General features: G+C 34.4%; 7 protein-coding genes, 1 long non-coding RNA gene and 1 other non-coding gene across 22 annotated transcripts; 5 read left to right on the top strand and 4 right to left on the bottom strand.

Moving 5' to 3' along the window:
- The first annotated feature begins 5 nt into the window (after positions 1 to 5).
- AT4G16695 (uncharacterized protein) lies at positions 6 to 1,893 on the top strand. 5 transcript variants are annotated; one of them, NM_001341127.1, is made up of 4 exons: positions 6 to 190; positions 347 to 499; positions 987 to 1,068; positions 1,159 to 1,518. In NM_001341127.1, the coding sequence occupies exons 1-2, from the start codon at positions 185 to 187 to the stop codon at positions 497 to 499; spliced, it is 159 nt and encodes a 52-aa protein (NP_001328627.1). In that variant the 5' UTR covers positions 6 to 184; the 3' UTR covers positions 987 to 1,068; positions 1,159 to 1,518. The 5 variants fall into 5 exon arrangements, with proteins under 5 accessions (NP_001328627.1, NP_974562.1, NP_001328628.1 ...); NM_001160771.2 differs by having other exon boundaries at positions 109 to 190; positions 347 to 495; positions 1,159 to 1,893; NM_202833.2 differs by lacking the exon at positions 987 to 1,068 and having other exon boundaries at positions 69 to 190; positions 1,159 to 1,476.
- Positions 1,547 to 4,365, bottom strand: PSD1 (phosphatidylserine decarboxylase 1). Of its 2 annotated transcripts, NM_117771.3 has the most exons (12): positions 3,986 to 4,365; positions 3,715 to 3,803; positions 3,567 to 3,620; positions 3,409 to 3,474; positions 3,273 to 3,333; positions 3,066 to 3,175; positions 2,740 to 2,981; positions 2,560 to 2,666; positions 2,372 to 2,439; positions 2,202 to 2,279; positions 2,009 to 2,131; positions 1,549 to 1,902 (listed from the first exon to the last, which is right to left on the bottom strand). In NM_117771.3, the coding sequence occupies exons 1-12, from the start codon at positions 4,185 to 4,187 to the stop codon at positions 1,741 to 1,743; spliced, it is 1,362 nt and encodes a 453-aa protein (NP_193403.2). In that variant the 5' UTR covers positions 4,188 to 4,365; the 3' UTR covers positions 1,549 to 1,740. The 2 variants fall into 2 exon arrangements, with proteins under 2 accessions (NP_001329522.1, NP_193403.2); NM_001341129.1 differs by having other exon boundaries at positions 1,547 to 1,902; positions 2,009 to 2,279; positions 3,986 to 4,286.
- On the top strand, positions 4,329 to 5,802 carry AT4G16710 (glycosyltransferase family protein 28). 4 transcript variants are annotated; one of them, NM_179066.3, is made up of 4 exons: positions 4,329 to 4,648; positions 4,701 to 4,917; positions 5,083 to 5,182; positions 5,288 to 5,802. In NM_179066.3, the coding sequence occupies exons 2-4, from the start codon at positions 4,744 to 4,746 to the stop codon at positions 5,542 to 5,544; spliced, it is 531 nt and encodes a 176-aa protein (NP_849397.1). In that variant the 5' UTR covers positions 4,329 to 4,648; positions 4,701 to 4,743; the 3' UTR covers positions 5,545 to 5,802. The 4 variants fall into 4 exon arrangements, with proteins under 4 accessions (NP_849397.1, NP_193404.1, NP_001328517.1 ...); NM_117772.3 differs by having other exon boundaries at positions 4,714 to 4,917; NM_001341131.1 differs by having other exon boundaries at positions 4,408 to 4,648; positions 4,737 to 4,917; positions 5,288 to 5,727.
- AT4G16720 (Ribosomal protein L23/L15e family protein) lies at positions 5,791 to 7,334 on the bottom strand. Its single transcript, NM_117773.4, has 4 exons — positions 7,238 to 7,334; positions 6,925 to 7,091; positions 6,414 to 6,611; positions 5,791 to 6,327 (listed from the first exon to the last, which is right to left on the bottom strand). Exons 1-4 carry the CDS (start codon positions 7,239 to 7,241, stop codon positions 6,082 to 6,084), a joined length of 615 nt encoding a protein of 204 aa, NP_193405.1. The 5' UTR covers positions 7,242 to 7,334; the 3' UTR covers positions 5,791 to 6,081.
- Positions 7,335 to 8,823: 1,489 nt separating this feature from the next.
- TPS02 (terpene synthase 02) lies at positions 8,824 to 12,062 on the top strand. Of its 2 annotated transcripts, NM_117774.4 has the most exons (7): positions 8,824 to 9,089; positions 9,376 to 9,643; positions 9,875 to 10,271; positions 10,367 to 10,585; positions 10,764 to 10,902; positions 10,976 to 11,224; positions 11,627 to 12,062. In NM_117774.4, the coding sequence occupies exons 1-7, from the start codon at positions 9,045 to 9,047 to the stop codon at positions 11,927 to 11,929; spliced, it is 1,620 nt and encodes a 539-aa protein (NP_193406.3). In that variant the 5' UTR covers positions 8,824 to 9,044; the 3' UTR covers positions 11,930 to 12,062. The 2 variants fall into 2 exon arrangements, with proteins under 2 accessions (NP_193406.3, NP_001328553.1); NM_001341132.1 differs by lacking the exon at positions 8,824 to 9,089 and having other exon boundaries at positions 9,295 to 9,643; positions 11,627 to 12,001.
- A 1,474-nt stretch (positions 12,063 to 13,536) lies between these two features.
- Positions 13,537 to 17,066, top strand: TPS03 (terpene synthase 03). 4 transcript variants are annotated; one of them, NM_117775.4, is made up of 7 exons: positions 13,537 to 13,928; positions 14,029 to 14,311; positions 14,524 to 14,896; positions 15,334 to 15,552; positions 15,642 to 15,780; positions 16,089 to 16,328; positions 16,507 to 17,066. In NM_117775.4, exons 1-7 carry the CDS (start codon positions 13,782 to 13,784, stop codon positions 16,801 to 16,803), a joined length of 1,698 nt encoding a protein of 565 aa, NP_567511.3. In that variant the 5' UTR covers positions 13,537 to 13,781; the 3' UTR covers positions 16,804 to 17,066. The 4 variants fall into 4 exon arrangements, with proteins under 4 accessions (NP_567511.3, NP_001329377.1, NP_001329376.1 ...); NM_001341134.1 differs by having other exon boundaries at positions 15,334 to 15,780; NM_001341133.1 differs by having other exon boundaries at positions 15,334 to 15,780; positions 16,089 to 17,066.
- A 682-nt stretch (positions 17,067 to 17,748) lies between these two features.
- AT4G16745 (Exostosin family protein) lies at positions 17,749 to 20,823 on the top strand. Of its 2 annotated transcripts, NM_001203814.1 has the most exons (7): positions 17,766 to 17,868; positions 17,963 to 18,551; positions 18,628 to 18,758; positions 18,832 to 19,180; positions 19,272 to 19,885; positions 20,246 to 20,595; positions 20,787 to 20,823. In NM_001203814.1, the coding sequence occupies exons 2-6, from the start codon at positions 18,111 to 18,113 to the stop codon at positions 20,478 to 20,480; spliced, it is 1,770 nt and encodes a 589-aa protein (NP_001190743.1). In that variant the 5' UTR covers positions 17,766 to 17,868; positions 17,963 to 18,110; the 3' UTR covers positions 20,481 to 20,595; positions 20,787 to 20,823. The 2 variants fall into 2 exon arrangements, with proteins under 2 accessions (NP_567512.2, NP_001190743.1); NM_117776.5 differs by lacking the exons at positions 20,246 to 20,595; positions 20,787 to 20,823 and having other exon boundaries at positions 17,749 to 17,868; positions 19,272 to 20,122.
- On the bottom strand, positions 20,286 to 20,614 carry AT4G06425. The gene has a single exon (NR_142014.1). It is a non-coding gene; the product is annotated as an other RNA (long non-coding RNA).
- Positions 20,824 to 22,983: 2,160 nt separating the features above from the next.
- Positions 22,984 to 26,575, bottom strand: AT4G16748. The gene has a single exon (NR_144112.1). It is a non-coding gene; the product is annotated as an other RNA (non-coding RNA).
- Position 26,576: the final 1 nt, after the last annotated feature.

Genomic DNA, 26,576 nt, shown 5'->3' on the forward strand with positions numbered 1-26,576 from the left:
TAAGGTTTTAGGCTCAGTAAGCAATAAATTGGGCCGTAAAGCAAAGGCCCATTATAAGTAGTGAGGAACCAGAAACAGAAAAAAAAAGAGACTCACCTGACGAATCTCACCGGAGAGTCTAGATCTCTTCTCTTCCACAACGAAGTTTGGTTCATCACCGGCGAATCCTTTCTCCGACGTCATAATGCCGGTAAATTCCTCACGCAATGTGTAATTCTAGATCTCAGAGATCTAATTTCCTTTCTTTCTCTTTTTCTCCTATTCGTTTCCGCTTGTTTGCTATTGCGTCGCTCCACATTTTTGTTGCTGATTCATAATTCTCTTGTCTCGTCCTGCGGATTTGCAGTTTAAGACGGTGATAGAAGTGGAGCCTCCGAGTCTGTTACGGTACTTGATCGGATCGGCGGTGATGATGATCGGTGTTGTATTACCGGTTGGTTACATGATGTTTCGCAACAAACGCGTCCCCTTCTCATCTTCGTACTCTAAACAGACGTAGGTGTGCTTTTTCTTTCACTCTTCTGTGTTTCTTTCATCTGATCTGCTGAAACAACTCATAGCTCTAGGTATCTTCACGTTTGTTGTAGTCATAGTTAAAATCACAATTAGAATCAGTTGTTGATTGCTTTACATGAACGTATAAGAATGATCTAAATTGAGTAGTATTGCGACTTGTTTTGGTGTGTAGGAGATCAGTAACCATCATTTTAGTTTGCCCTGAAATTAAAAACCTAAGCTTGGTGTGTAGGATATCAAATAACCATGGGTTTTAAGCTTGAAGTCTACTAAAAGTTTTGAATAAGTTAGGGAAGTGAATTAGCATTGTTCTCTAATCCTTACTATTTGTGAACGTTGAAGAGATGTAAAATGATATGTATGTTTCCAGTGAAAGAAGACTGAAAGCTTTGTTTGTAAATGTTAGTCCTGTCAATGCTTTGTAGAGACTGAATGCTTTAGTGTACTTTGTGTGTTTGGATCGAGTTCAGGTGGGGAATCCATGGTTGATAGATGATCAAAAATTATAGTTGCTCCTCTTCGTTAAAGCTTGTTTAGGCTAAAAATTGGAAGGTGATCCTTTTGTGCTAGTCAAGTAACCATGGAGTTTATCATCTTCTCACTGATTGGTACTAATAATCTGTACTTATATCTACTTTTCAGGAACAAAGTTTTGATATAGGGGGCCAGAGGCTGTGGTTGATTTCAACACTAAATTGAGAAGGATGATGACATATTGATGATTTGGACGACTGTAAAATTATGGGGGAATTCTTGTTTTTACATGGCTTGTAAGAGATCTTTCGATATCAAATTCATAAACCATAAAATGTGAGTTATTTTTCTCTTATCTTCTTATTTAGGTTAATTCAAAGGTCTTTTATGTACACAACCTCTTCTCTTTGGTGGAAAGATATCATTCGATGGCCAGAGTTTTCATTATCTACAGATCTGTATAATACTGAGCTTTGCTCTTTCATCTTCTTCTTGCTTTTCTTTGGTAATTGAAATGCTAATGACGTGTTTATATTAGGATTGAATTCAAAGTTTCAAGACACTAAAAAATAGTAGATATGGGATTCAATAGGTAGGATTAGGGCAATTACAAAATCTGTTTATAAGTAGCCTCGACTCTCAAGTAGAGACATGCATAAATAATTTTAATAACTGATTGAAGATTTGGTCAGATCTAACAAAAGAAAAACAACAGTGTGGTATATGTTGTTAGTGCATAACGCCATGTACTCATTCCTCTTTCCATCTTCCCAATGCTTGTCCAACGCGGACTCTGTCTCCTTGTTTGACACAGAATCTGTAATCTGAAGAACTGCTTGAACCCTCGGGTGTGTTTGCGGTTGGTGCTTGAAAAATGAGCACTACGGTTGATCCCATGTTGAATACAGCTACCTGCATCGACCCATACATGTGACCATTTACCAATCATACGAACAAAAGAACTTTGTTACATTTCTTAAACTGGAATTTTTATTCTCTCTTTTGAACCTACTCTTACCTCTTTCCCCTTCTCGAGCCTTAAGCCAAGACCTTCTGGATCATACACCCGCTCCTCTGGTGGCTCTGTAGGAAATAGCTTCTTCTTTGGCTTGTTTGTTCTTAGCTCAGGTTCAATGAAAAGCTATAAAAGCAATTTTTAGCAAGTTCCTTAATGTCTGAGGCTTATGAGTTTCGATTTTCATTACACCTACCTCAATGGATCCAATGTTGGTCGCGCCTACAGCAGCAAGTGCCATAAAACCTTCTTTCCATATCCCTTCTAGCACAACCTGTTGTATTAACAGCTGATGATCAATGTTTGGAGACAATAAAATGCCAGACATATTTGGTTGGTACACCTACAAGGAATCACAAAAATTACCCTTTCATTCTCGACATAGAGATTCCTTATCGTTCTTGTAGCACGCTCGTTCACAGGAAACAACCGGCCTGAAATTCGTTTTGTAGAGATACTAAAGGTCCAATCACACATATGTTCCAAAAATTGTTGCAAAAGCCCAACTACAGAGGCTGCTATATATTAAATGAGAGGATTGAGAATAACCAAACCTGCAAAGTGTCGACGAACAGTTGCATTCCAGTCAGCCGGAGAGTGTATTCGATGATAATCCCCTGGTTTTAGGTATATTACACAATAATAGAGCCCCTTCATTGGACTGCAACAAAAACTCGATGAAATAAGTTGCTGTTATTTTAACACTTAAGTTGCATTGTAGATGTTTTATTGACCTGGCTGAGACGTTCTCCCGTAATTTTGGAGATGCCAAAGAGACTCTCAACCAAGATTTGTCGCTCTTATCTCCAACAGCTTCTTCCTTAGACTCATTCTTACCTTCAGGTTCCATGGGAAGCAGAGAGTTATTTCCTAGAAGAGCTGGTACCGAGTAAGAATGTCCTTTAACTTGCTCGATCATCCCTCTATTCCCTTTTAACTCCCCAAACCTTAGAACGGTGCCATCCACAGGACTAACCTGATATCTTCGAAATCTTAGAGAGCAAAACTAATAAAAAAAGTCTGCATAAAAGAAAGTTACAACATTATTGTTACCAGTTACCAGACAACAAGGATCAGGGTCGATAGGCCTGCAACCTTCTTTCAAGCTACGAACAAAGAAATCCTGCAATGAAGTATATTCTTCAAGAGGCAGAGCTGCTTCTTCAAGATCTGAAAACACAGAAAGATCAGTCAGGGAATCACTTTATTACTTTTTTCTCTAGAGTCAAATCAACAGCAGACATATACAAGAAGAAAGTGATCATACTTGAATGGAAAGCTCGAGCCCAGGCTTTATAAGCATATGGACGCATCCACACCGGAATTTCCTGAGAGGAATAAGACCTAACAATTGAAAATCATGTTCAACAGTTACCACAAATGCTTCAACAAGAAGAACTCACCAGACTCATAAAGGAGCCCCAAGCTCTTGAGATTGATCGCAGAGGCAGAACTCCAAGGAACGAGGCCTAGACAACCACAATCCCACAAATGAACACATTGAGATTTAAGAACTAATGGCCACTGAAGTTGAAGAGAACAAGAGCAAAAAGAGTTATACTTTGATATCTGGGTGGAACTCAAGTTCGATTCCCTTCTCCCGTTTCTCTTCGATCTGTGTATCAGCCAGTAGAAAACGATGCTAAGAAGAAGTACCAAACTCTATGTAAAGAACCTTGCCATTGTGGAGTTACTACTTACTACATTACCTTCTTGTCTTCATAGAGGCGGCGAGCATGAAGAGCTCCAAGCATAAGGATAGTAGCCATTGTTGCTCCGGGCACAAGAAAAGCATTGCCTACATTGAGTGAAACAATGATTCAAGCTCAAAACCATAGAATCGATCTAATTGCAATCTGATTGGAACTTCACAAAGTGTTTCCTACAGAACAAAATGCTCAAAACTTAAACTTAGAATCTTTTCAACTGTAATCTAACTATGTAAAGGAGCTTTTCGAAGCATATATATATATGAATTACCTTTGGAATCTCCGGTTCCACCTCCTCCGGCTCCGGCTCCGGCTCCGCTGCTGCCGCCGAGAGGCGAAGCACGAGCACCGGAATAATTCGAACGGATATTGTTGAGGAAAGAGCTGAAGGTTCGACGTTGACTATGCTGAAAGCGGCGGAGATATGAATAGCGAGCCAAAAAATAGACATTTTGAGGAAAACGAGGTTTCATGGCGTTTTTCCGGTGGCAGTGACACCGCTTTTGCTCTGGGGTTTTAGGGTTGTTTGTTGACTGTTTGAGTAAACTAACAATTTTTCAACGACAGGTTAAACGACAGCGTTTACTCCTCTTGACTTGTTGACTACGTTCTTTCTGCGCTGACATTTTATCCCAATTGGGCCTTTTTAGCTCTTTTATAGCCCACCATCCTTTTTTTTGGACAGCAGCCCACCAGACATTTTTTTTTGTCGAACCCGAAACAGAGTAGTTTGCCGTCGATGATCATCAACAGTGGAGTGTAAGCAGAGAAATTACGCCATAGATCGGAGCGATTTTGGAGCATCGCCGAAGCTAAAGAGGAATTGGAGGTTTCTGTAGATCGGAAAACACTTGTTGTTCTCTCTCTCGATTCATCCCAAAGCAAGATTCTTGGATCTGCCTCTTAAGATCGATCGGTGCTTTTGTATCCTCAGGTATGTGTTGATACTTGATCGTATCTATCTACAGAGATTAATCGTATCGTAGTCTGATTTGGTAGATTTGGAATTGGGAATCGAGAAGTTTAAAAATGGAGGAGGATAGAGAGAATGCAAAGAGAGTAGTGTTTGTAACTGTAGGAACAACGAGTTTCGATGCTCTTGTGAAAGCAGTGGTTAGTCAAAATGTTAAAGACGAACTGCAGAAGAGAGGATTTACTCATCTTCTTATTCAAATGGGTCGAGGAATCTTTTTCCCAACTAAGGTTCTTCTTAATCATCTTCTCCACTCACACTTCTTTACTTGATTGAGATTTGATTATGAAAATTGGTGTACACACACAAGAGATGTTGTTCTACTCTTCTCTTGGTGTACACACACAAGAGATGCTTCTCATTTGTGTTTTTTTTTTTTCCATTACTGATCTCAGTGTGATGGAGCGGATGGATCATTAGTTGTGGATTACTTCACATTTTCCTCAAGTATCGCTGATTATATTCGATCTGCATCTCTTGTTATTAGTCACGCTGGTTAGTTATTGCAATAGTTGAGCACTTTTACATTTAATAGAATCAAAACCAGAGACACATTTTCGAAATGCTAGGATATAATGTTGTTGACTCTCACTGATGTAGGATCTGGAAGTATATTTGAGACACTGAAACTAGGGAAACCATTGATTGTGGTAGTGAACGAAGATCTGATGGACAATCATCAATGTGAATTAGCTGAAGCACTTGAAGAGAGGAAGCACTTGTACTACACTCGTCCTCACTCCCTTCATCAAACCTTGACGAAAATGGAGTTGGGGTCTCTGGTTCAGTATACTCCAGGTGATGGAACTCCTGTTGCTCGCATTATCGACAGGTTCCTTGGATTCCCTGATGATTAAACACAACACATACATGAAAACAAGTGTTTAGTTTCCAAATACAACATAATATGCAGTAACTGGTGCTTTTGCCAGTAGACATTGTGTCAAAGATATCCATCATAATAGCAAAGCTTTTTTCTAACGTTTGACAGAGGATAATCAATTTTGCTCAGTCTGTATCATTTCAAACATAATACCAAAGAATATTTAATAATCAGATCATCTTAATTTTATTAACAACCAAGTGTAAACACTTAGATATTTGCAGAAAATAACTACTAATAATCTCTTAGAACTGGACATTTATGTTTTGTATTTAAGTTAGAAATAAATGCTATTTTTTATTGTTACTGGGATTTGGATTGCAAAGGGGCCTCGATATATTCCAAAACCAGACTGAGATCAACAAAAAAGCAAAGCAAATATAAAATTTAGGTTCAAAGCATAATTGTATAGTCTCCAAAATTTGCAAAAACAAGTCATCCTGAGAGAGATAAAAGTGCAACAACATGGAACCTAGAAGATGATAACAGTAATAATAAAAGCAAAAGGCAATCAACGGTAACGACGAAGGCTGAGAGAGTTGTTTTTCTTCCATGTAGCCCTGCGAGATGGACGGTTCTTGTGGTTGTTGTGACCCTTTCCGCGGAGACCTCTGTTCTTCTTTCCCTCTGAGGTAAGTCCTCTGAGCTCACGGTGCTTGTGAACTGGGTTGCAGATCCAGTTGATTCTCGGGTCATTACGCACAGCATTGTGTGCTGGGTCAACCAAGATGATCTCGTAGTACTTGTAGGTCGAATCCTATTAAAGAAAAATGGACAAGTTAAAATATCTAACCAGAATAATCACCTAAACGAAAGAGTACTGAAAGAAGGTAGTAAATGTACCTCATTGAGCCAGTAAGAGTTGACAACTCTGAGACCACCCAATTTCCTGCCAGCACGCTCCTCAGCAACAGAACGCTTGCTACGCTGGAACTTGAGTTGTGTCACTCCCTGGTTTGTTGGCTTACCATACACAATACCCTTAGGCACTGGCCTCTTGCGTCCACCACGTCTCACACGTACACGGTACACAACAAAGCCCTGACATACATCAACATCTCAACTAGATTTGTAACAGAATTTGAGACTAGATTAAAAATGATTCAATCATCAAACAACGCTTCCATATTTCTCCACTAACACAGCAAAAACATCAAAATCAAACAACTTAATCTAGATCATACACATATATCACAGCAATATCAACAAAAACCTCACTATCTACAACACTCCAAGATCTCATTTTCACCAATAACAATCAACGTCTACAAAACTCATTATACAGCTGAACAGCAGTGATCACCAATATGAAACAAAATCAGCTAAAACTCAAATTTAGGGTTTAAAGAGTCACCTGCTTGGCCTTGTAACCCAAACGACGAGCCTTATCAGGACGAGTAGGCCTGACGAGACGAACAATCGAAGGTTGCTGTCTGTACTCCCAGCACCTAACCCTCTGGAGGAATCTCATCACATCGGACTGTTTCTTCCTCCATAGCTCAGATACATACTTGTACGCACCTATATCAATCAAATCATTAAGCTAAGTAGTTTGCAATAACAGATACGTAACAGAAACATCATTTGAACAAACAATGGAGAAGCTGAATCGATCTAAGAAACGAGAGGATTTGATCTAGAAGAAGGGATGGAGAAGAAGGATTTACCCATTTTCGAAGATTCGCAGAGCCGCACAACACTGGCGCAGTGAAGGGTTTGTTCCTGATTTAAAGTGGAAGATTAGGGTTTTATCTCCAATGGACCTTTATATTATACGAAATTGGGCTACTTGAATTAATAAATAAAGGCCCATAAAAGACTTCCACTATTGGGCTTTGAAATTCGGATTAAGGCCCTTTAATTTCTTTTTCAGACGAACAGACACACACACAAAACAAAACTTGTATTGAGTACAAAAAAATATTTCATCATTTGACAAAATTAGAAAAACATTATTATGTATAAATAGTAAACTATTTTCTGCACAAAAAGGTAAACTATTTTTTCATATGATGATCGATTAAAAGTTCACTAATTTTATCCTTTTTTTTAGAGTGATGCAAAAAATCATTGTCAAAGGAATGAAAGGAACCAAAGAAGACACGGGGAGAGCCCATCCCAGCCGGAGAGACTTATAAGTTTGATAGACAAAAACGTCAGAAATCGTTTGACTACGATGAGTGGTGGTGGTGTTCTGAAGTATAAGGATGGAATGAGAGTTTGGTTTGCATCTCGTGCTTAGAGGAGAGAAGTTTCTTTTTCATAAAAGTTTCAATCAGTTTGCATTTTAGTGTAAAGAACGTTTTATTTCTTTGAATATAATTTAGCATTAAATTCAAAAAAAAAAAAAAAAAAAATCATTGTCCCAACGACTATAGTTGGTCGTTGGCTTTGACACAAACAAGTATAAATGAATACAACGATCACTAGCAAAAAAGACATGTTTATTGTGAACAACGAGAGTTACCGAAACTAAGACGTAAGTAACAAGTAACAACTCGACAAGTATGTTTTAGACTTTTCTAGTTGAATATGCAAAACAGAGTATACGCTTTTTGTTTTTTGTTTTTGTCATGGAGAATCAAATAAATACGAAACCATCTGGTTCAAACTTCAAAGGTTGTAATCTTAAAAAGAATTTGGCCCGTATTTTGTCATATTTCCGAATCATTTATTTTTCGTTTTTTGCATTGGTATAATCATGAAGTAATTTTGTCCACTGAAGTCTTAATCTTCTTAAAATCGTTATCCTTCATAGTTATTGTAGTGACCAATCGAATTCATATTTGGTGATGGATGTGATGCTTTCAGCTATTATCATTGGTTAATGGAGATATACTTTGTTTTCTTAATTATATCGATTTATGACCTAATTTTCAATGTTATATCAAACAAAATAGGCATGATCATGTTTTAAACGTGTCTCAAATTACAGTGTATGTGTGTATTTTCTTATTAATATCATTTTCATTGTTAAATATGATGAACATAAATTTTAATATTGTTTGGCCAAAAAAAATGAAAAAATAGTAATATGTTAAATATGATGAATACAAATGTAATTAACCTTATTGTATACCTCATGTGAGGAAATCAACCTTTCTAAAAAAACTTAATTAGAAAGTGAGAGATATCTAAATCATTTGTTTTATATTAGTAATTTTTAAAATCAGAACAACAATTGATTTAAATGGTATAACTTCTTATCGGCCTCTACGTCTATAAATATGTACATCAAGTGTATTGTTTGACAGAGTGACAAAAAATAAGCCACCAAAGTGTTTGTGTTTTATTTATCAGCTCCATTAACCTTTACAAATATATGGCTGCTCATAATCTATGCTTCAATTCAGCTTTTGTTTGCAACGTTCATCATCAAAAGACTCAGCATTTTCCTTGTAACGCTGTCTCCAAAACGACCTCGACCCATGCTGTCACCTTCCACCGCCGTTCCGCCAATTATCGTCCACCTCTATGGGATCATCAATATCTCCTCTCGCTCGAGAATATATATATGTGGTAAATTGTAATATTACATATCATATTATACGTGCACAATTCATCCAAACATGTTATCAGGACAATCTAACGTTTCAAAGACTCAACACATGACCTAAAATTATACCACTTCTGATTTTTATTTTGTTTGTGTGATAATTAAAATCCAATTTTTTTTCCCAAAAATTGGCGTTACAAGTCTGGTGCCGAAGCTAGAACTTTATTTGTTTTTAACATATGCTTTAAATCGAACCTGATTAGTATATTATAGTAACTCTTACAATGCTCTCTCTTGATACGTATATAGAAAGAAGTTGAAACCGCGGAGAAAGCTATATTGTTTAAAGAAGAGGTGAGGAAGACATTAAATGAAATTGAAGGTTCTATTGAGCAGCTAGAAATGATCGATTCTCTGCAAAGACTCGGAATCTCGTATCACTATAAACATGAAATCCATGATATTTTGAGAAAAATTCATGACCAACACGGCGAAATTGAGAGGGAAACACAAGATCTTCATGCTACATCACTTGAATTTATTCTCTTAAGGCAACATGGTTTTGATGTCTCGCAAGGTTTTTTACATATCACCTCATTTTATTTAAACAACCATTTTTAATTAACATAGTGACACCAAACCCGTATTGCAGCCCGCGACACTAAATCAGCTACTTTTTTTTTATTAGTCACAACTATGTGACTAATCAAGTAATTTATCGTTTCTATACCAAATAGTAACTTAAAGGAGTTGAGTAGTTCATATTCTTTCGTATAAATAATAAAATTATTCGTATTTCCTATTGCAGATGCTTTTGACGTTTTCATAAGTGAGACCGGAGAATTCAGAAAAACTTTACACAGCGATATCAAAGGTTTACTCTCTCTATACGAAGCTTCTTATTTTTCAATGGATTCGGAGTTTAAACTCAAGGAGACTAGAATTTATGCAAACAAGCGGTTAAGTGAGTTTGTCGCGGAAAGTAGCAAAACTATTTGCAGAGAAGATGAAACTTATATATTAGAGATGGTGAAACGAGCACTAGAGACGCCGTACCATTGGAGCATACGAAGATTAGAAGCAAGATGGTACATAAATGTGTACGAAAAAAAGCATGAAATGAACCCTCTCTTGCTAGAGTTTGCAGCAATTGATTTCAACATGTTACAAGCTAATCATCAAGAAGAACTTAAACTTATTTCTAGGTAAATATGAACTAAATTCTATACATGTGTTATATCTCTCAAAGTGGATTATATATGTTTATATGATTTAATTAATTATGTGATTGTCAATTTAGTTGGTGGAACAGCACAGGACTTATGAAACAACTTGATTTCGTGAGAGACCGAATCACAGAGAGTTATTTTTGGACCATTGGAATATTTTACGAACCAGAGTTTAAATACTGCCGCAAGATACTCACCAAAATATTCATGTTAATTGTGATTATGGATGATATCTACGACATCTATGGTACATTAGAGGAGCTCGAGCTTTTCACAAATGTGGTCGAAAAGTAAGTATATCGTATAAGTATAAGAAACTTTTAAATAACAATATGTTTGAAAACTTTTTAAGATGATTTTTGGTATAAAAAGATCATATTCTGAATTGTGTCTCCCATGATAATTTTTATTTTTTTCAACAGTCATAATATCAGTTAATTATAATCCATATAATATACTCTTTTCCAGATGGGATGTGAACCATGTTGAAAGACTTCCCAACTACATGAGAATGTGTTTTCTTTTTCTATACAATGAGATCAACCAAATAGGATACGATGTTCTCAGAGACAAAGGACTTAACGTTATCCCTTACCTCAAACAAGTTGTAAGTTTTTCTACAAATCCTTTAGTATATAGAAAATGATGTTACTTAGAAATTTTTAATTTTATTTACGTAGTGGACGGATCTATTTAAAACGTTCCTAACTGAATCCAAGTGGTACAAAACTGGACACAAACCAAGTTTCGAAGAATACATGCAAAACGGTGTGATCTCGAGTTCTGTCCCAACGATACTGCTCCACCTTTTCTCCGTCCTATCCGACCACATCTCCGACCAAACCCTAACCGATGATTCCAAAAACCACTCTGTCGTCCGGAGCTGTGCCACCATTCTCCGTCTCGCTAATGATCTTGCCACCTCAACGGTACACAATTTACTCGTTAATTAGTTTCTTTTATTCTTCTAGCCCAAAACATGTTCAACATATCCAAATATTATTAGTGATGAATGATATATACCATTTATTTATGTTTCACGTTTTGAAAAATGTGATTCCTTTATATTATTTACCATTCAGAACATTAAATAATTTCCACGTTTTAGAATATGATTTAGCTATTTATAATACATATTTTAAAATATATAAATTCATTTATTTACAATAGTCAGCTTTTCAGTGTTAATCTTGAGATATCATTAGGTTTTAACACTAATTTGTTGACAAAAAAAAACTACTCATAGTTTCATGTATAAATGATTCAATTTTTCCCCACACAAAAAAAATAAAAATAAAATCATGAAAACACTAAATTATAATGACTCACAGGAGGAGATGGCAAGAGGAGATTCCCCAAAGTCGGTCCAATGTTACATGTATGAGACAAGAGCAAGTGAGGAAGAGGCACGTAGACACATGCAAAGTATGATCAGCGACTCTTGGGACATTATAAACTCCGATTTAAAAACGGCACACACTTCTTCTCTTCCTCGTGGTTTTCTGGCAGCCGCCGCAAATCTTAACCGCGTGGTACAGTGTATCTACCGGCACGGTGATGGCCACGGAAGCCCAGAAAAGACCAAGACCGTTGATTATATCCAATCAGTACTCTTCAATCCCGTTCCGTTATAGGATTGTAAATTTGTATTTGCCGCATTATAGATATGTTTACATAATTAAAAGGTATTTGGTTTGCCGGAAAAATGATCATTTTATTTTCCAAACTATTTGTAATTAACACAATTATTTTTTAATTATATGTGCGCAAAATTGATTTTTAATTTGTCGTTAACTTAACAATTTGGTCCAAAATTTGATCAATGTTTACTAGTTGATATAGAAACGTTAAATTACTCGATTAAAACCTAATAAACTCAAAAAATCCTAAAATTTCTCCCAAATTGAAAGCTAAGTCATTACTTCGAATAAAAAAAAAAAATCTTCATCTATTCATCGTACTTCGCCAAAATATGCGAATTCGATTTTATTATTTAGCTGAAATTCATTTATTACTATTTTCTGCATGGCAATGTTTCGTTAATTTTTTACTTTCAATTTTATTGTAATTTTAATTCAAATTATAATATATGTACATAATTTAACAATGTGTTTGATAACTTTCTCTAAAATTGTTGTCATTTATTATTTATACATAGATATCAGGACCGGTTTAGAGTGTGTGCCAAGTGCCAATGGTGCATTTGTACTGTTTAAGCAATCATGGTCCTATTTTCTCAAAAATATATAATAAATGTCCAAATCCATACATAAGATATAAACATGTTTTTTATAATTAGATACAGGGTTCTATTTTTCTCTGAGTCGGCCCTGATAGATACATACTATCAGATTAGGCAGAGGTATGGACTATGGAGTAATTTATGGGGGCACATCCATCCGTTGGTATGATCAAAATTTAGTATAAGTCTTCAGAAAGTATTTTTTAGATGGGATGAATTTGCCTCTCTATTATCCCAAGATTGAATCCCCATTTCCTTCAGAAGCAGTAAATACAAATTAAACTACTGAGCTACAAATTCGCGTAAAGCTACATGTGTATTTTTAATCTCAAAGTTGCTGTAATTATGAAATGTGAACGAAATAGAAGTGACAGGAGCTTGAGTGCCCCATGAGATAAGAACTTATAGATGTATATTAATTTAAACTGTACTGTCTAAACCTAGACAACGCCGTGACGTCTTTGCCCACATGTGATTATTCGTTACCACCTCTCTTAGTGTGGTCCAACAAAATTGGCCTCTCAGTTTTCATTGAAGGCAGGGATAGAGATATACAGGTAGTCACATGGACACCGAATCGATATTTATTCCTTGGAATTTCATTAAGGTTTTTCGAACCAAGACAAGACAAGCTATGCATGAAACCATTTGCCATGCCATTAACGTGGACTAAGGGTGGACACTGATCTATCTCGTACTTGTTATTAATAAAAACAACCGATTTGTTTTTGTTTTTGTTATTATATCTCCTACTTTTTGTTATACCATGCATGTCCACACGTTTTTTTCAATTTGTTACATGTCCACAACTTTCACAAATATTTTTACCAAAAAAACAAAAAAAAGTTTGACAAATATCTTTAGATTTTTTTTTTGGGCAATTAGTGACAAAGCAAGGGACGTTGAAAGCAAGAAACGTAAATGTTTGGATATCACACCACACCAATATGTTTTAGCCATTACTTCTCCAAGTTTTTTTGTTGTGTGGGAATAATACTTCTCCAAGATATTTAAGAAAACGCAAATGCATGGTCATTGAATTATATAGCGAGAAAACGTCAAAAACTAAACTGATTAAAACAGATATTCTTTTAGTAAAACAGAAAAAATAAAAATATCTTCATATATATAACCTGTGGTCCGAGACCCAAACCTTAAATCAGTATAAAATATCATAGCGGAGTCTAAAGAAGAGTTCATCCAATTATTTAACTCTTTAGTGTAATCATTAGCAACGCAAAGAAATGCCTAAACGACAGGCTCAACGGCGTTTCACTCGCAAGACTGACTCGAAAACACCATCCCAGCCTCTGGTATCCCGTCGCTCTGCAAACTATCAACCGTCTCTTTGGCAGCACGAATATCTCCTCTCGCTCGGTAATACATATGTGGTACGTATAAGAATGTACATGACGTTGTATTAAATAAAATTATGTGACATATATTACTATTTAGGAAATTATATATAGTGATAATATTTATATCATGCAGAAAGAGGACAACGTCGAGAGAGTTACGTTATTGAAGCAGGAAGTGAGTAAAATGCTCAATGAAACGGAAGGTTTACTCGAACAGCTAGAGCTCATCGACACTTTACAAAGGCTTGGAGTTTCTTACCATTTTGAACAAGAAATCAAGAAGACACTAACGAATGTGCATGTTAAAAATGTGCGAGCACACAAAAACCGGATAGATCGAAACCGATGGGGAGATTTATACGCGACCGCCCTTGAGTTCCGACTCCTAAGGCAACATGGTTTCAGTATCGCACAAGGTTGAAAGCAAAAAAAAAAAAAAAAAAAAAAAATCAAAAAGTTATTCACATAAATCCAAATTTTCAGTTTTTAGTTCAAAGTTTCAAAAATGAATTATATAAAGTTGGTCTTCAGTTATATATGTCTATATGATGGTTCTGAATTTAACCACATTAATATTGCAATCTCTTGCTGTTGTTAATAACCACATTAATATTGCAATCTCTTGCAGATGTTTTTGACGGAAATATTGGAGTTGATTTGGATGATAAAGACATCAAGGGTATTCTTTCACTATACGAAGCTTCATATCTCTCGACCAGAATCGATACTAAATTGAAAGAGAGCATATACTATACAACAAAACGACTTAGAAAATTTGTGGAGGTAAATAAGAATGAGACCAAATCTTACACTCTTCGAAGGATGGTTATACATGCGTTAGAGATGCCGTACCACCGGAGAGTGGGAAGACTAGAAGCAAGATGGTACATAGAAGTGTACGGAGAGAGACACGACATGAACCCTATCTTGCTTGAACTCGCGAAACTTGATTTTAATTTCGTACAAGCTATCCATCAAGACGAGCTCAAATCCCTCTCTAGGTAAGTTAACTTAAGTAACTGATGATTCGTGGACTTTGAGTAATCATACATGAAATTTGAAAATCAAAAACATATAGAGAACATGTTCGTCATATGTTCTTAGAGTACTTTAGTAAACATAAACATGTGTATAACCGATTCAGAAGGTTTGTATTCCAACTAAAAAGGATTGAGCAAAAAAAAACCATCATCTCAAGAGACGTGTTAAAAATCTCAAGGTAGAAATGAAAAGAGAATTGCATTACTAATTCATAAACTTATGACTACTCTGTTAAATTGTTTTTAGTTTGGAATTTTCATGATTTAATTTCTCATCATTTATATGTTAAAACTGTGACTTGACCTTCAAGAAAAATCATTATATCTTAAAATTTCTATAGATAATTTCAAAATGTAATTCTGTCTACATAGTTCATCTTTTTATATGTATGAGACAGTTGGTGGAGCAAGACGGGATTAACAAAACACCTCGATTTCGTTAGAGATCGAATAACGGAGGGTTATTTCTCGAGTGTTGGAGTAATGTATGAGCCCGAGTTTGCATATCACCGACAAATGCTTACAAAGGTTTTCATGCTCATTACAACTATCGACGATATATACGATATTTATGGGACACTTGAGGAGCTCCAACTATTCACGACCATAGTTGAAAAGTTACTATTAATACCTTGCAAAATAATATCAAACTATTTCACTCTATATCTATTTGCTTATTTCTTCAGTGAATCGATATATCATGCAGATGGGATGTGAATCGTCTTGAAGAACTTCCCAACTACATGAAGTTATGTTTTCTCTGCCTCGTCAACGAAATCAATCAGATTGGATATTTTGTACTCAGAGATAAAGGGTTTAATGTGATTCCTTACCTCAAAGAATCTGTACGTATTCTCATCATTTTATCTATGTAACAATAGATTTTGAAATATTAATTTGTTGGTTCATTCAAAGTTAGCTATAAAAATGAATATACACTATAATATACATATATTGTAGTGTGCAGCAATAGATTATCAACCGGAAAGTATATTGTTTAAGTTTAAGATTTTTTTCGAAGATTTCTTAAAAAACATAAATGAATTTCGTTTTCTTTTCTCATTTTTTTGTCACCAAGACTTTTTATTAATAAATATGAATATTTCTAAACTTTTTCTCTACATCTCTTGATAACTTAGTTTTTTCTTTTTAGTGGGCAGATATGTGTACAACGTTTTTGAAAGAGGCAAAGTGGTATAAAAGTGGTTACAAACCTAACTTCGAAGAATACATGCAAAATGGTTGGATCTCAAGCTCAGTCCCTACAATACTTCTACACTTGTTCTGTCTCTTATCCGACCAAACCTTAGACATTCTTGGCTCCTACAATCACTCTGTAGTTCGAAGCTCCGCCACCATCCTCCGTCTCGCTAACGATCTCGCCACTTCTTCGGTCAGTCATGGTTTCACAACGTACAATACTGTAAATAATTTATTGACAGATCAAAGGCGATTATATCTAAGCAAACTTTTTCAGACTAAATAAACAAAGTCAACCAACATATGGGGACTCACACATGTGTTTCAAAGTTATGCTCAAAGCGGTCCTATAAATATAGTTATTTTAACAGGAGGAATTAGCGAGAGGCGACACTATGAAATCCGTACAATGTCACATGCATGAAACTGGAGCTTCGGAGGCAGAGTCACGCGCGTACATTCAAGGAATTATCGGTGTGGCTTGGGATGACTTAAACATGGAGAAAAAGAGTTGTAGGCTACATCAAGGTTTCCTAGAAGCTGCGGCTAATCTTGGACGTGTGGCTCAGTGCGTTTATCAGTACGGTGATGGCCATGGCTGTCCTGACAAGGCTAAGACCGTCAATCATGTCCGGTCCTTGCTCGTCCACCCTCTTCCACTCAATTAATTAATTAGTTTCTAATAATAAGTCTTAAATCACACAAGTATTGGATTAGACGCTCAAAGAGTTGAGAGATGCATATGTATTCTCTACTCAAATTATATAATGCATGTAAACATTTGTTAGTTTTTATCAACATCAAGAGCTTGTAAAATCAAGTTAGATGAATATTTTGTATATGAGCAAATAATATTCACTTGATCAGTATATACTAGTGCTTATATAAGAAAAGAAAATTCCTATATACAGTTTTAACATTTCGAGCAAAGGAATCAGCATAAATGTAAGCTATGTGAGATAAAGATAATTTGAAAAGACGAAAACTGATTTTGGAGGAGTAGACACAAAATTTGATCGGAAAATGGAGATAAACAGAGCATTGTCTACAAACAAAACTAATTAATAGCTTAGCGTGGAAGGCCGACAAACAACGTCAAGAGCCCTTCAATCCCATGTGGTAGCAAAATGTGGGTAGTGTCTAGAAGGCACCATCCAAAGCCATTTTGTCGTGTGCATTGCTTCCTAGGAAATGTCAACTCAACGACATATGGCAGAAGAATCTTCGTTTCACAATCTCTTTAATACATTACTTAATTTCGTTTCAAATAAACTTTTTGTTATCACTATCTCACTAAACCAACAACTCTTCTTTTTCTTTTCCGGCATTTCAATTCTATGATGTTTTCAAACAAGTGATGGACAATTTACAAAAATAAAACTTTTTTTTTTTTGCCAAACAAAAAGAAAACTTATTCATGGAAATAAACAAAAAAAGACAACTGGTTGCCATTGAATTACGCCAGAAGGGTTTAGACTGACGTAGTACACACGTCAGCTTACACTAAAAAAGATCCGATTCTAATTATTCCTAAAATTGGAATAAATTAAGGGAAAGGTTAATTTTAGGCAACTTAAGCTAATAATACGGAGGGAAAATACATAACATTAATTACCGTTACCATCTACTTAACCATAACCTCCTTCCACATCTCTCCCTCTGGATCGAGAAATCTCCGATCCATTCTTCTCCGTCTGCCAAAATCCCCACTTCACGAATCGCAAAAGATCAAGGTACGTACATACATGTCCCTTTCTAGAATTAGGGTTTTTGTTTTTGCAGTTAGTACTAGAATCTCAAATGGATCTTTTTTTTTTGGATGATCAGGTTTATTGATCTATTGCGAAATTAGGGTTTGTGAATTCGAATCGGAGATTAATAATAGATTTTGTGATGGAGTGTTCATCACGCATAGAAGAATCTTGATTTCGATCTCGATGAAATTAGGAATCGAGGGATTTTATTTATAATTGAGATGGTGAATATTAAAAGCCCTTTACGGCTATTCATAGAGGAGTCGATTAAGGAATTAATTAGGGGTTTCAGGAGACAAAGGATCAAATGGAGAAATGCGTTTCTTCTTGGTTCTATAATGACTACCATTGTTGTTCTGCTTCATACACCAACGTTTTCAGTCTTCTCTGATGAAGAAGAAACCGAGTCTTCTTCTTCTTCGCCTATTTACTTGAATGGTTCTCTGCATTTGAATATCCATATTGTTAGTAGTGAAGCAAAAGTTGAAAATTTTCATACTCTTAGAACAAGAACTCCTATTGTGCAATTGAATGCTTCTGAAGCAAGTGAAGCTGTTCTTTCGAGAAAAAGGCGAAAAAGGAAGAAAAGAAAGAAGACAAAAGATGATCTGATTCTCACTGATCCTCCACCAGCACCACGACATGTTCTATCTTCCTCAGAGGTTAGGTTTTATCAGACTTAAGAGGTTTTAAGTTTCTTCATGTTTTCTCTAAACTCACTCCAATGGAACTGAGCAGAGACGTGCTCTTTCCTTGCCACCGAAGAAAGCTCTTACTTATGCAAAACTGGAGATTCAGCGTGCCCCGGAGGTCATAAATGATACAGATCTGTTTGCCCCATTGTTTCGAAATCTCTCTGTTTTCAAAAGGTATATACAATTTCACAAGGACCAGAGTGCATTTAAACCTAAGTTAACACTTGTTTTTTATCACCTTATTCAGGAGCTATGAGCTTATGGAACTAATACTAAAGGTCTACATATATCCTGACGGAGACAAACCCATCTTCCACGAACCGCATTTAAATGGTATATATGCTTCAGAAGGTTGGTTTATGAAGCTAATGGAGTCAAACAAACAGTTTGTCACAAAGAACCCTGAGAGGGCTCACTTGTTCTACATGCCATATAGTGTGAAACAGCTTCAGAAAAGTATCTTTGTTCCTGGATCACATAACATCAAACCTTTATCGATCTTTCTTAGAGACTACGTCAACATGCTCTCCATCAAATACCCCTTCTGGAACCGCACTCATGGGTCAGATCATTTCCTTGTCGCTTGCCACGATTGGGTATCGAAAATGTTTCTATGTTAAAGACCAATGGGTTTACTTCCCTCATTTTTATGTTATGATCTCTATTTCATAAACCATCTTTGTGCAGGGTCCTTACACAGTGAACGAGCACCCAGAGCTAAAACGAAACGCTATTAAAGCTCTCTGCAATGCAGACTTATCAGATGGAATCTTCGTCCCGGGGAAAGACGTTTCTCTCCCTGAAACATCCATAAGAAACGCAGGTAGACCACTACGCAACATAGGAAACGGAAACAGAGTTTCTCAACGTCCCATCCTCGCTTTCTTCGCTGGAAACCTCCACGGTCGTGTCCGTCCAAAGCTTCTAAAACACTGGAGAAACAAAGACGAGGACATGAAAATCTACGGTCCGCTTCCACACAACGTAGCTAGGAAAATGACTTACGTACAACACATGAAATCAAGCAAGTACTGTCTTTGTCCAATGGGTTACGAAGTGAACAGTCCACGTATCGTTGAAGCTATATACTATGAATGCGTCCCTGTAGTGATCGCTGATAACTTCATGTTACCGTTCAGCGATGTGCTAGATTGGTCAGCGTTCTCAGTGGTTGTACCGGAGAAGGAGATTCCACGGCTGAAGGAGATACTATTGGAGATTCCTATGAGGAGATATTTGAAGATGCAGAGTAACGTGAAGATGGTTCAGAGACATTTCTTGTGGAGCCCTAAACCTAGAAAGTACGATGTGTTTCATATGATACTTCACTCCATTTGGTTTAACCTTCTCAATCAAAACCAAACTTCTTTTGATGATCATATTCCCGATTCCTGACATCATCCTTAATTATGTCTGTACATTATATATATTAAGAAAACTATTTCCATTGACAAACGGGCTTATCCTTAACAGGCTCCTTTTATTAGACTCATATTGAATATCAATGGGCTTAATTAATAAAATGGCCTAGATGATCCTCTGCTGAGTGTACACAAAATACTATTTCGTGTTTATGTTATAATTAGCTCCGCTGATTCCACTGGATTTATTGAGTCTTGATTGGTAGGCAAGAGCTTTAAGTGGATACAACAAATTGTAAGGATTAAACCGTTTGTGAAAGAGCGCATTACTATTTTAAAGCTTCTCCTTCAGCCCGCGGTTTACCACGTTTGGAAAAAGCGCAACGCTAGGATCTTCACCAGCATTCCATCTTCGGTCTCCACTCAGTGTTTGGCAATTGATAAGACCTTGAGGAATCGTCTTTTGTCCTTTCCTTCCTCAGACATGCGCTCTTCCACTACTCTTCTTCATTTTTACTTCTCTTGTATCTCTTAACTCAAGTAACATTTGTCTGACTGTTCCTATGTTATTGGGTTTACAGTATGTAATTTAGGTTGTAACCTCACGTTTCGTATAAAATCTTAACATTAGACCCAAAAAAAAAAAAACTGTTCGGCGACGGGACTGAGGTAAGTATATATAATGGCCCCATAAAATTTAAACAATAGGACAAATTCTAGCGACCATAACATAGACTGACATAGTCTGGTGGTCCTCTACGCAGTATTGTCTGTGTCTACGTGTTGGTATAACCCTACATTTACGTATATATATTTAAAGTATATCGCAAAATTTATTGAGTTTTTTTTTTTTTTTTCAATAGACATTTGAGTAATCATATGTTCAATCCACCCAACTAATACGATTCAAGTTTTTTTGTTAACAATTTAAGTTGAATCTATGCAAACAAAAAAATCAATTGAATCGTATTAGTTGGGTGGATTGGGTTAAGATAACGTTAATAATTGTAAATGTGAATGAGTTGGTATTAGTTATTCACTAAATTGGATAACTTTAAAATGTCAAATAAAGTTGAGAATGTGCTTTGAAACTAGGAGACAAAATCAAAACCCTTTATCAAAAATAAAATAAAAAACAAACTACGTGACAAATGAAAAGACCATTTAGAACATCTTATCCTTTAAAAGTATCGTTTGAAAAAAAAATTGTAAATATAAAAGTTTTTGTCGTCAAACAAATTTTATTTAATCAAGGTTTGTTGTTGTTTGTCTAATTAATGGGTATAGTGAAATAAATGTATACGTATGTATTTGTGTACATTAAAAAATTGTGTGGAAGACAATGATGAAAGTAAAGTGTCGCAATCAACATGGACTCGCTCAACGTGATATTTCTACATCACTATGTTGTTTTCCCCAATAGGATCCTTGTAAGTGTCAGAACCACACTATTTCGTACCCATCTTAATAAAATTTAAGTTTAATTGTCCACACACAATTATTATAGAGCGAATTAAATACTAACACATACTGTAGGCAATTAGGCGATTAGCCTTTTACCTAGGGACAATGTATTCTTGTTACAAAATAATCTTCTCTTTCTTTGTCATTCTATTAGTACAAAATAATCTACGTGGCTGTAAAATATAAAATAAAGATGGTTTTTAAAATCTATATATACAAATTATTCACGTAGCTAAATGTCTGAAATTTTGTTTTACCCGTTGTACTGTTTTCATAGCCATAGGGTTGAGATGAACATGCTTAAACTATAAGTTGGATGATTTAGTTCAGTTTTGATCAAATTTAAGAACCCATTTTGCACTTGTTTTAGCTTATTAATCTCAAACTATGTAGGCTGTGGTGGATGTATTGATATATAAATTTGATAAAAAAAAAAAAAAAAAAGTATTGATATACATGTCATGTTACACAAAACAATCTACCAAAAAAAAAAAAAAAAAAATAGCAAAAGGAACTATTCTCTCTCTTTTCTTTTTTTAATGTCATGCATTTATGTAATTTAGATAATGTAAATAGTTATATATATTGTATGTAATGTATAAATATTATATATATTTCATCAACGAATGATATTGTAAATATTTCTCCACCAAGTCAATTTAAATTGAGTACATGCATTAATGCTTAATGTTACAACAAGTTTAAGTAGTTTAGAAATTAAGACACACGTTTTCGCATCTATAAACGATTTGAAAAATATGATGGTTATGGCTAACTAAATATAGATATTAATTCAAGAATATCGAACAACTCTTCTTACAAATATTTGGCCGATAATCAAAAGATAAATTAATATTATTTCTCATTTGTAGTTCACCATTTATCAAACTGATCAGAATTGCTTAGAACATGGCAAAACACACACTTACTAATTGAGAGTCATATATAAATATTCACCAATTTCATTTATGTTTTTTTTTTCCAAATTTGACTATAGATATTTTTACCAAAAGTATATATATGTATGCTCATCTTCATAATCAACCAGACTACTTTAGGAGAAGGGTGTCAATGAAGCATTATAGGGTAACACGACACGCTCGAGGCTTGTTTGTCCCACTCAACAATTTATTATCTTAATTTTTTTTGGTTATATTTTCTTATCAATTAAATTACCTCTGGCTTTGGTACTCGTGTTGGAGATCCTAGTTCTAAATATTTGCTATGAGTGCTTACATTTGTAGATGATAATTTTTCTACTACTTTTTTTCTTTTTTTGGATCCACAACTTTTGTTTTTGTTATCAAATTTTTTTTATTGTTCTGGTAGAAGACTTCTATTTGTTTGATATTGGAAGGAAAAAATATATCTTCTCCACTTTCTTTTTCTATTTGTTTAACCAGTCATCAGAGCCATTATAATACAAATGTTATAGTTCCTTGATGTATATTAATTGACTGTCAAATTGATATATATGGATCACAAAAATATTGTCGACCATCTTAAAAGTTTGAATAAAAAAGAACATTTTACAAGATAAATCAACAAGTAGATGAAGACAGGAAATGGATCCACTAAGTACAAACTTACTCATTGTTATTTTTGGATTAGTCTAGTTTTCTCGTCACAAGATGACTATCTTCTCGTTTTGGCACAAATGACTGCAGAATGCAGTTATAAAGAAGTAACTAAAACTCTGTTAGGCAGGAAAAAAAAAACTCACATTGATTATGTAAATTAGTAATTGTAAATGATTCAAAATATTGTATTAAGAAAAACACGAATGATTAAGGAGAATAAAAGTGGTCTTCGAACCTAGAGGCATGGGATTCTCTATCTCGATCTAATCTCGTCGTCACTCTCAATATCATCACATCATCATGTTTCAGTTTAATTAGTAATTAAAGAGACTAATATTTTTTTGGTTAACAATAATTTAATAATAAAACGTGTTCATAGTTTTTTAATAGAGTAAGTAGTAGATACATATACTCATGAGGGTTCTCCCAACATGTTTGACTAATCTCTCGAAATTGGGCATACAATTTAGTAAAACGTTTTAGTAAATAGTATAACCACAAAGTTACACAATGAAATCAATCATGGAAATAGTAATATAGTGAATTTATAGTTTTATACTCTTAATGCTACACCTAATACCAATAACCTCTTAATAGTTAATACACAGTTTTTATTAGACAATACACAAATTTGATAGAATTTTTTTGTCTCTGATAAAAAACAAAAGCAAGGATATGGTACATATATAGTGTTTTTTTTACACATGTGGTGAAACATAATTCATTCGATAGTCTAACCTTTACGAAAGACAACAAATATTTTTTTCAACCGTATTTTAACTATTTGGTTTATTTGTATACATCGGTAAGAAAATAGTTTACGTAAGGCTTAAACACAATCATATCTTTGAAATTAAGGATTAAACGGTCTGTTTGAGAATTTAATATACGTAAATAGGGAAAACAGAGCAATTAAACCAATTGCTTAACCAAGAAAAATTATCCCAAGTATTGAAAATTGCTGTCCAATCCGACGGACATTGAGCCATCGATAGCAGTTCTAAGCAGTCCATCTCAAATGTTCGACAGCAATCGAAATCCTCTATGATCGAATACATGACATATCATAGGTTAGGCCTATAATTTTAGAAAGGAATCCACTAGAATGAGTCCATCCTGCAAACATATTCTTCCTACTCCAAAAGATAGTTATGAGCTCTCAAAAATATTTTTATAAACATCAACTATTAATAGAGAAAAGTAAATATTTAATTAATTTTTAATTCGTAAGTAGCCACTTAGGTCGAACTTAAAAATCCACAGCCGACATGAATATGAGATTAGTTTCTAGACGCAATATATTAATGATGACACTTTGTATAATCAAATCAATTAAATAAATAAATTGAAAATCGTTACTGACATGACATCCATAGATAAATTACATATGGAATGCAGGCATGCAGCATCAACGCTCAATCATATTCATAACTGTTGCTATTATTTAACAATGATTTTTTTGTTTGGTCTATGCAATACGTGGTTCACACTCTCCCACATAAAGGATATTTTACACGAATTTTACGATATTTTAAATAAAATTAATCATCTTTAATACAGGAGTATTTTTCAAATATTGTTACGAAGGAAGGATGGTGCTTCGATATTTGCTGCTCATTACACAACATGATCTACATCAAGCGTCCGTACAAAACCCATAGTAGGCGTGTTCGAATTTGCGACACAAAGTGTCTTAGTCATCTTTTTGATTTGAATGAAATGTTTGAATTAAGTTTTATATATCAGTTAGTTAACAAAACAAATAACCGTTATCTTATCAAGAACACATTACTAAAAAATATCTACATTTCTGCTCTCCAACGGTCTATTTAACAATACTTTAAAAGCAATTTGAAACAACTAATGTTTTCTAAAATGAATAAATTCAACTGATGTTTTCTATAATGAATAAATTCAACCACGCAATATATTTTGAAATTCGCTTTAAACAATTATGTAGCATTTAACTTCACATTTTACTAAAAAAATTTTTTTTATGTCTTTAAGGTTTTCAAAAATGTCTTCTAGAGATAAATTTGCTTAACTTTATAATTGTTCCTATACACTAAAAGGACGAATTTGATTAACTAAAAATCTTCAACCATCACGGTAAAAGTTGAATCTTTGTAAAAGTTACCAATAAAGACAATATTTGAAAAGTATAAAAAAAAGATATCTAAACTTTAAAAATATCTCGCTAGCTACATAAATTATTGTCCTTTGTGTAAATATGACTTATGTTTGTTTGAAGGTGTTCGTATGTGATAACAACACTCCGTATAATTAACTAGACATTTTTAAAGTTTGCATATATGACTATGTGATGGTATCTCTCTCTCGTTGGCAAACATTTTTTCATAAAAAATGGTCATGACAAATACAAATGCTCGTAAAGTCGTAAACAAAGTTTTTTTCACAAACATTCGTCTATTTTAGTAACTATATGACTGTATCCGCTTTTAACCAAAAAATAAAATAAAATCTCTTACACAATAATACAGTATGTTTTTAATAGTATTATAAACATAAAAGAATATCTATGAGTTTTTAAGTCAACATGCAATATATTTCTTTAGTAGAGAAAACAATGCACATTTGTTTTGTGTTTTTTTTTGGTAAGACAATGCACATGATTAAAGCAATTATGCATCTGCTTAAATAATAAGAAGTTTTAGTTTTCTATATTTTTTAGTTTGGGTTTCGATCAGAAATCTACGCTGGGTGTGTAAAAAAAAAGGGATTATGCATAAACACGCATACTCATCAAAAGATGATCTAAAATGTTTCATAATTCATTCCATAGTTTGGACAGTTATGCTACGTCTAATATATAGCAGATATAAATAAATATACGAGATGAATATGTACAAATTAATAATCAACATTCAATTTTGTTGAACTAATAACGAAAAGTTTGATGTGAACCTTAAAAGAAAAGTATAAGACAGAGAGAATATAATATTCAGGGAACTGATTTCAAAGAATTATAAAAACCCTCTATCTAGATTAAATTTGCTAAAAGCAATATAATAAGAATGATTAGAGAAAAAGTAAGGACACTAATTGCACAGAAGAATGAAAATCAGTACTAACTATACATACATTAAATACACCATACATTTAATTGATAAATGGGCCAATAGGTCCTTTAATTTTCAACTTTATAAGGGCCAATAAGATGATACGAAAAAGGGAGAAAATAAAAGTGGAAAATAGAGAATGACAGAAAAGACCATCAAGTTTGTCTCTTGTACTAATTTGCCATTTTCTCTTTGTATTCTACGTACCGTACTGTGACTTTGGCTGCTAGATTTCTCAATATACAAACAATTTGTTTTAACGAATTCCATTTTAATATATGCTTTTCAAATGGTAAAATGCGGCCGAGCTTAATGTTCATGAGCATATACTAAGGGAGGATATATAGTTCGGTTTCTAATTTATTATAAAGATATTAAAAATCCTTATATCGACTATCATTATAAATGTCACAATAAAAGATGTAATAGACCATACAGTCAAGAAATAAAAAAAAATATACTCCATGCTATATTTTTCTTATCTGCAAATAATGAGAAGTAAATGTC

This window comes from Arabidopsis thaliana, chromosome 4, assembly GCF_000001735.4.
Source record: "Arabidopsis thaliana chromosome 4, partial sequence".
In the NCBI taxonomy this organism is placed as follows: Eukaryota; Viridiplantae; Streptophyta; class Magnoliopsida; order Brassicales; family Brassicaceae; genus Arabidopsis; species Arabidopsis thaliana.

What these genes read in the sequence shown, in the direction of transcription:
- AT4G16745 (NM_001203814.1), top strand. Translation starts at nt 18,111, where the DNA reads ATGGTGAATATTAAAAGCCCTTTACGGCTATTCATAGAGGAGTCGATT. An exon ending in TTGTCGCTTGCCACGATTGG is followed by an intron (nt 19,181 to 19,271) that starts GTATCGAAAATG and finishes ATCTTTGTGCAG; the next exon opens with GGTCCTTACACAGTGAACGA. An exon ending in TGGAGCCCTAAACCTAGAAA is followed by an intron (nt 19,886 to 20,245) that starts GTACGATGTGTT and finishes ACAAATTGTAAG; the next exon opens with GATTAAACCGTTTGTGAAAG.
- AT4G16710 (NM_001341130.1), top strand. Translation starts at nt 4,744, where the DNA reads ATGGAGGAGGATAGAGAGAATGCAAAGAGAGTAGTGTTTGTAACTGTA. An exon ending in GAATCTTTTTCCCAACTAAG is followed by an intron (nt 4,918 to 5,082) that starts GTTCTTCTTAAT and finishes TACTGATCTCAG; the next exon opens with TGTGATGGAGCGGATGGATC. An exon ending in TCTTGTTATTAGTCACGCTG is followed by an intron (nt 5,183 to 5,287) that starts GTTAGTTATTGC and finishes TCACTGATGTAG; the next exon opens with GATCTGGAAGTATATTTGAG.
- TPS03 (NM_117775.4), top strand. Translation starts at nt 13,782, where the DNA reads ATGCCTAAACGACAGGCTCAACGGCGTTTCACTCGCAAGACTGACTCG. An exon ending in CGCTCGGTAATACATATGTG is followed by an intron (nt 13,929 to 14,028) that starts GTACGTATAAGA and finishes TATATCATGCAG; the next exon opens with AAAGAGGACAACGTCGAGAG. An exon ending in GAGCTCAAATCCCTCTCTAG is followed by an intron (nt 14,897 to 15,333) that starts GTAAGTTAACTT and finishes TGTATGAGACAG; the next exon opens with TTGGTGGAGCAAGACGGGAT.
- TPS02 (NM_117774.4), top strand. Translation starts at nt 9,045, where the DNA reads ATGGGATCATCAATATCTCCTCTCGCTCGAGAATATATATATGTG. An exon ending in TGGTTTTGATGTCTCGCAAG is followed by an intron (nt 9,644 to 9,874) that starts GTTTTTTACATA and finishes TTCCTATTGCAG; the next exon opens with ATGCTTTTGACGTTTTCATA. An exon ending in ATGATCTTGCCACCTCAACG is followed by an intron (nt 11,225 to 11,626) that starts GTACACAATTTA and finishes AATGACTCACAG; the next exon opens with GAGGAGATGGCAAGAGGAGA.
- AT4G16720 (NM_117773.4), bottom strand. An exon ending in TGGGTTACAAGGCCAAGCAG is followed by an intron (nt 6,612 to 6,924) that starts GTGACTCTTTAA and finishes GATGTATGTCAG; the next exon opens with GGCTTTGTTGTGTACCGTGT. An exon ending in ACTCTTACTGGCTCAATGAG is followed by an intron (nt 6,328 to 6,413) that starts GTACATTTACTA and finishes TTTCTTTAATAG; the next exon opens with GATTCGACCTACAAGTACTA.
- PSD1 (NM_117771.3), bottom strand. Translation starts at nt 4,187, where the DNA reads ATGAAACCTCGTTTTCCTCAAAATGTCTATTTTTTGGCTCGCTATTCA. An exon ending in GCCTCTATGAAGACAAGAAG is followed by an intron (nt 3,621 to 3,714) that starts GTAATGTAGTAA and finishes GCTGATACACAG; the next exon opens with ATCGAAGAGAAACGGGAGAA. An exon ending in CGGGAGAACGTCTCAGCCAG is followed by an intron (nt 2,667 to 2,739) that starts GTCAATAAAACA and finishes TTTTTGTTGCAG; the next exon opens with TCCAATGAAGGGGCTCTATT.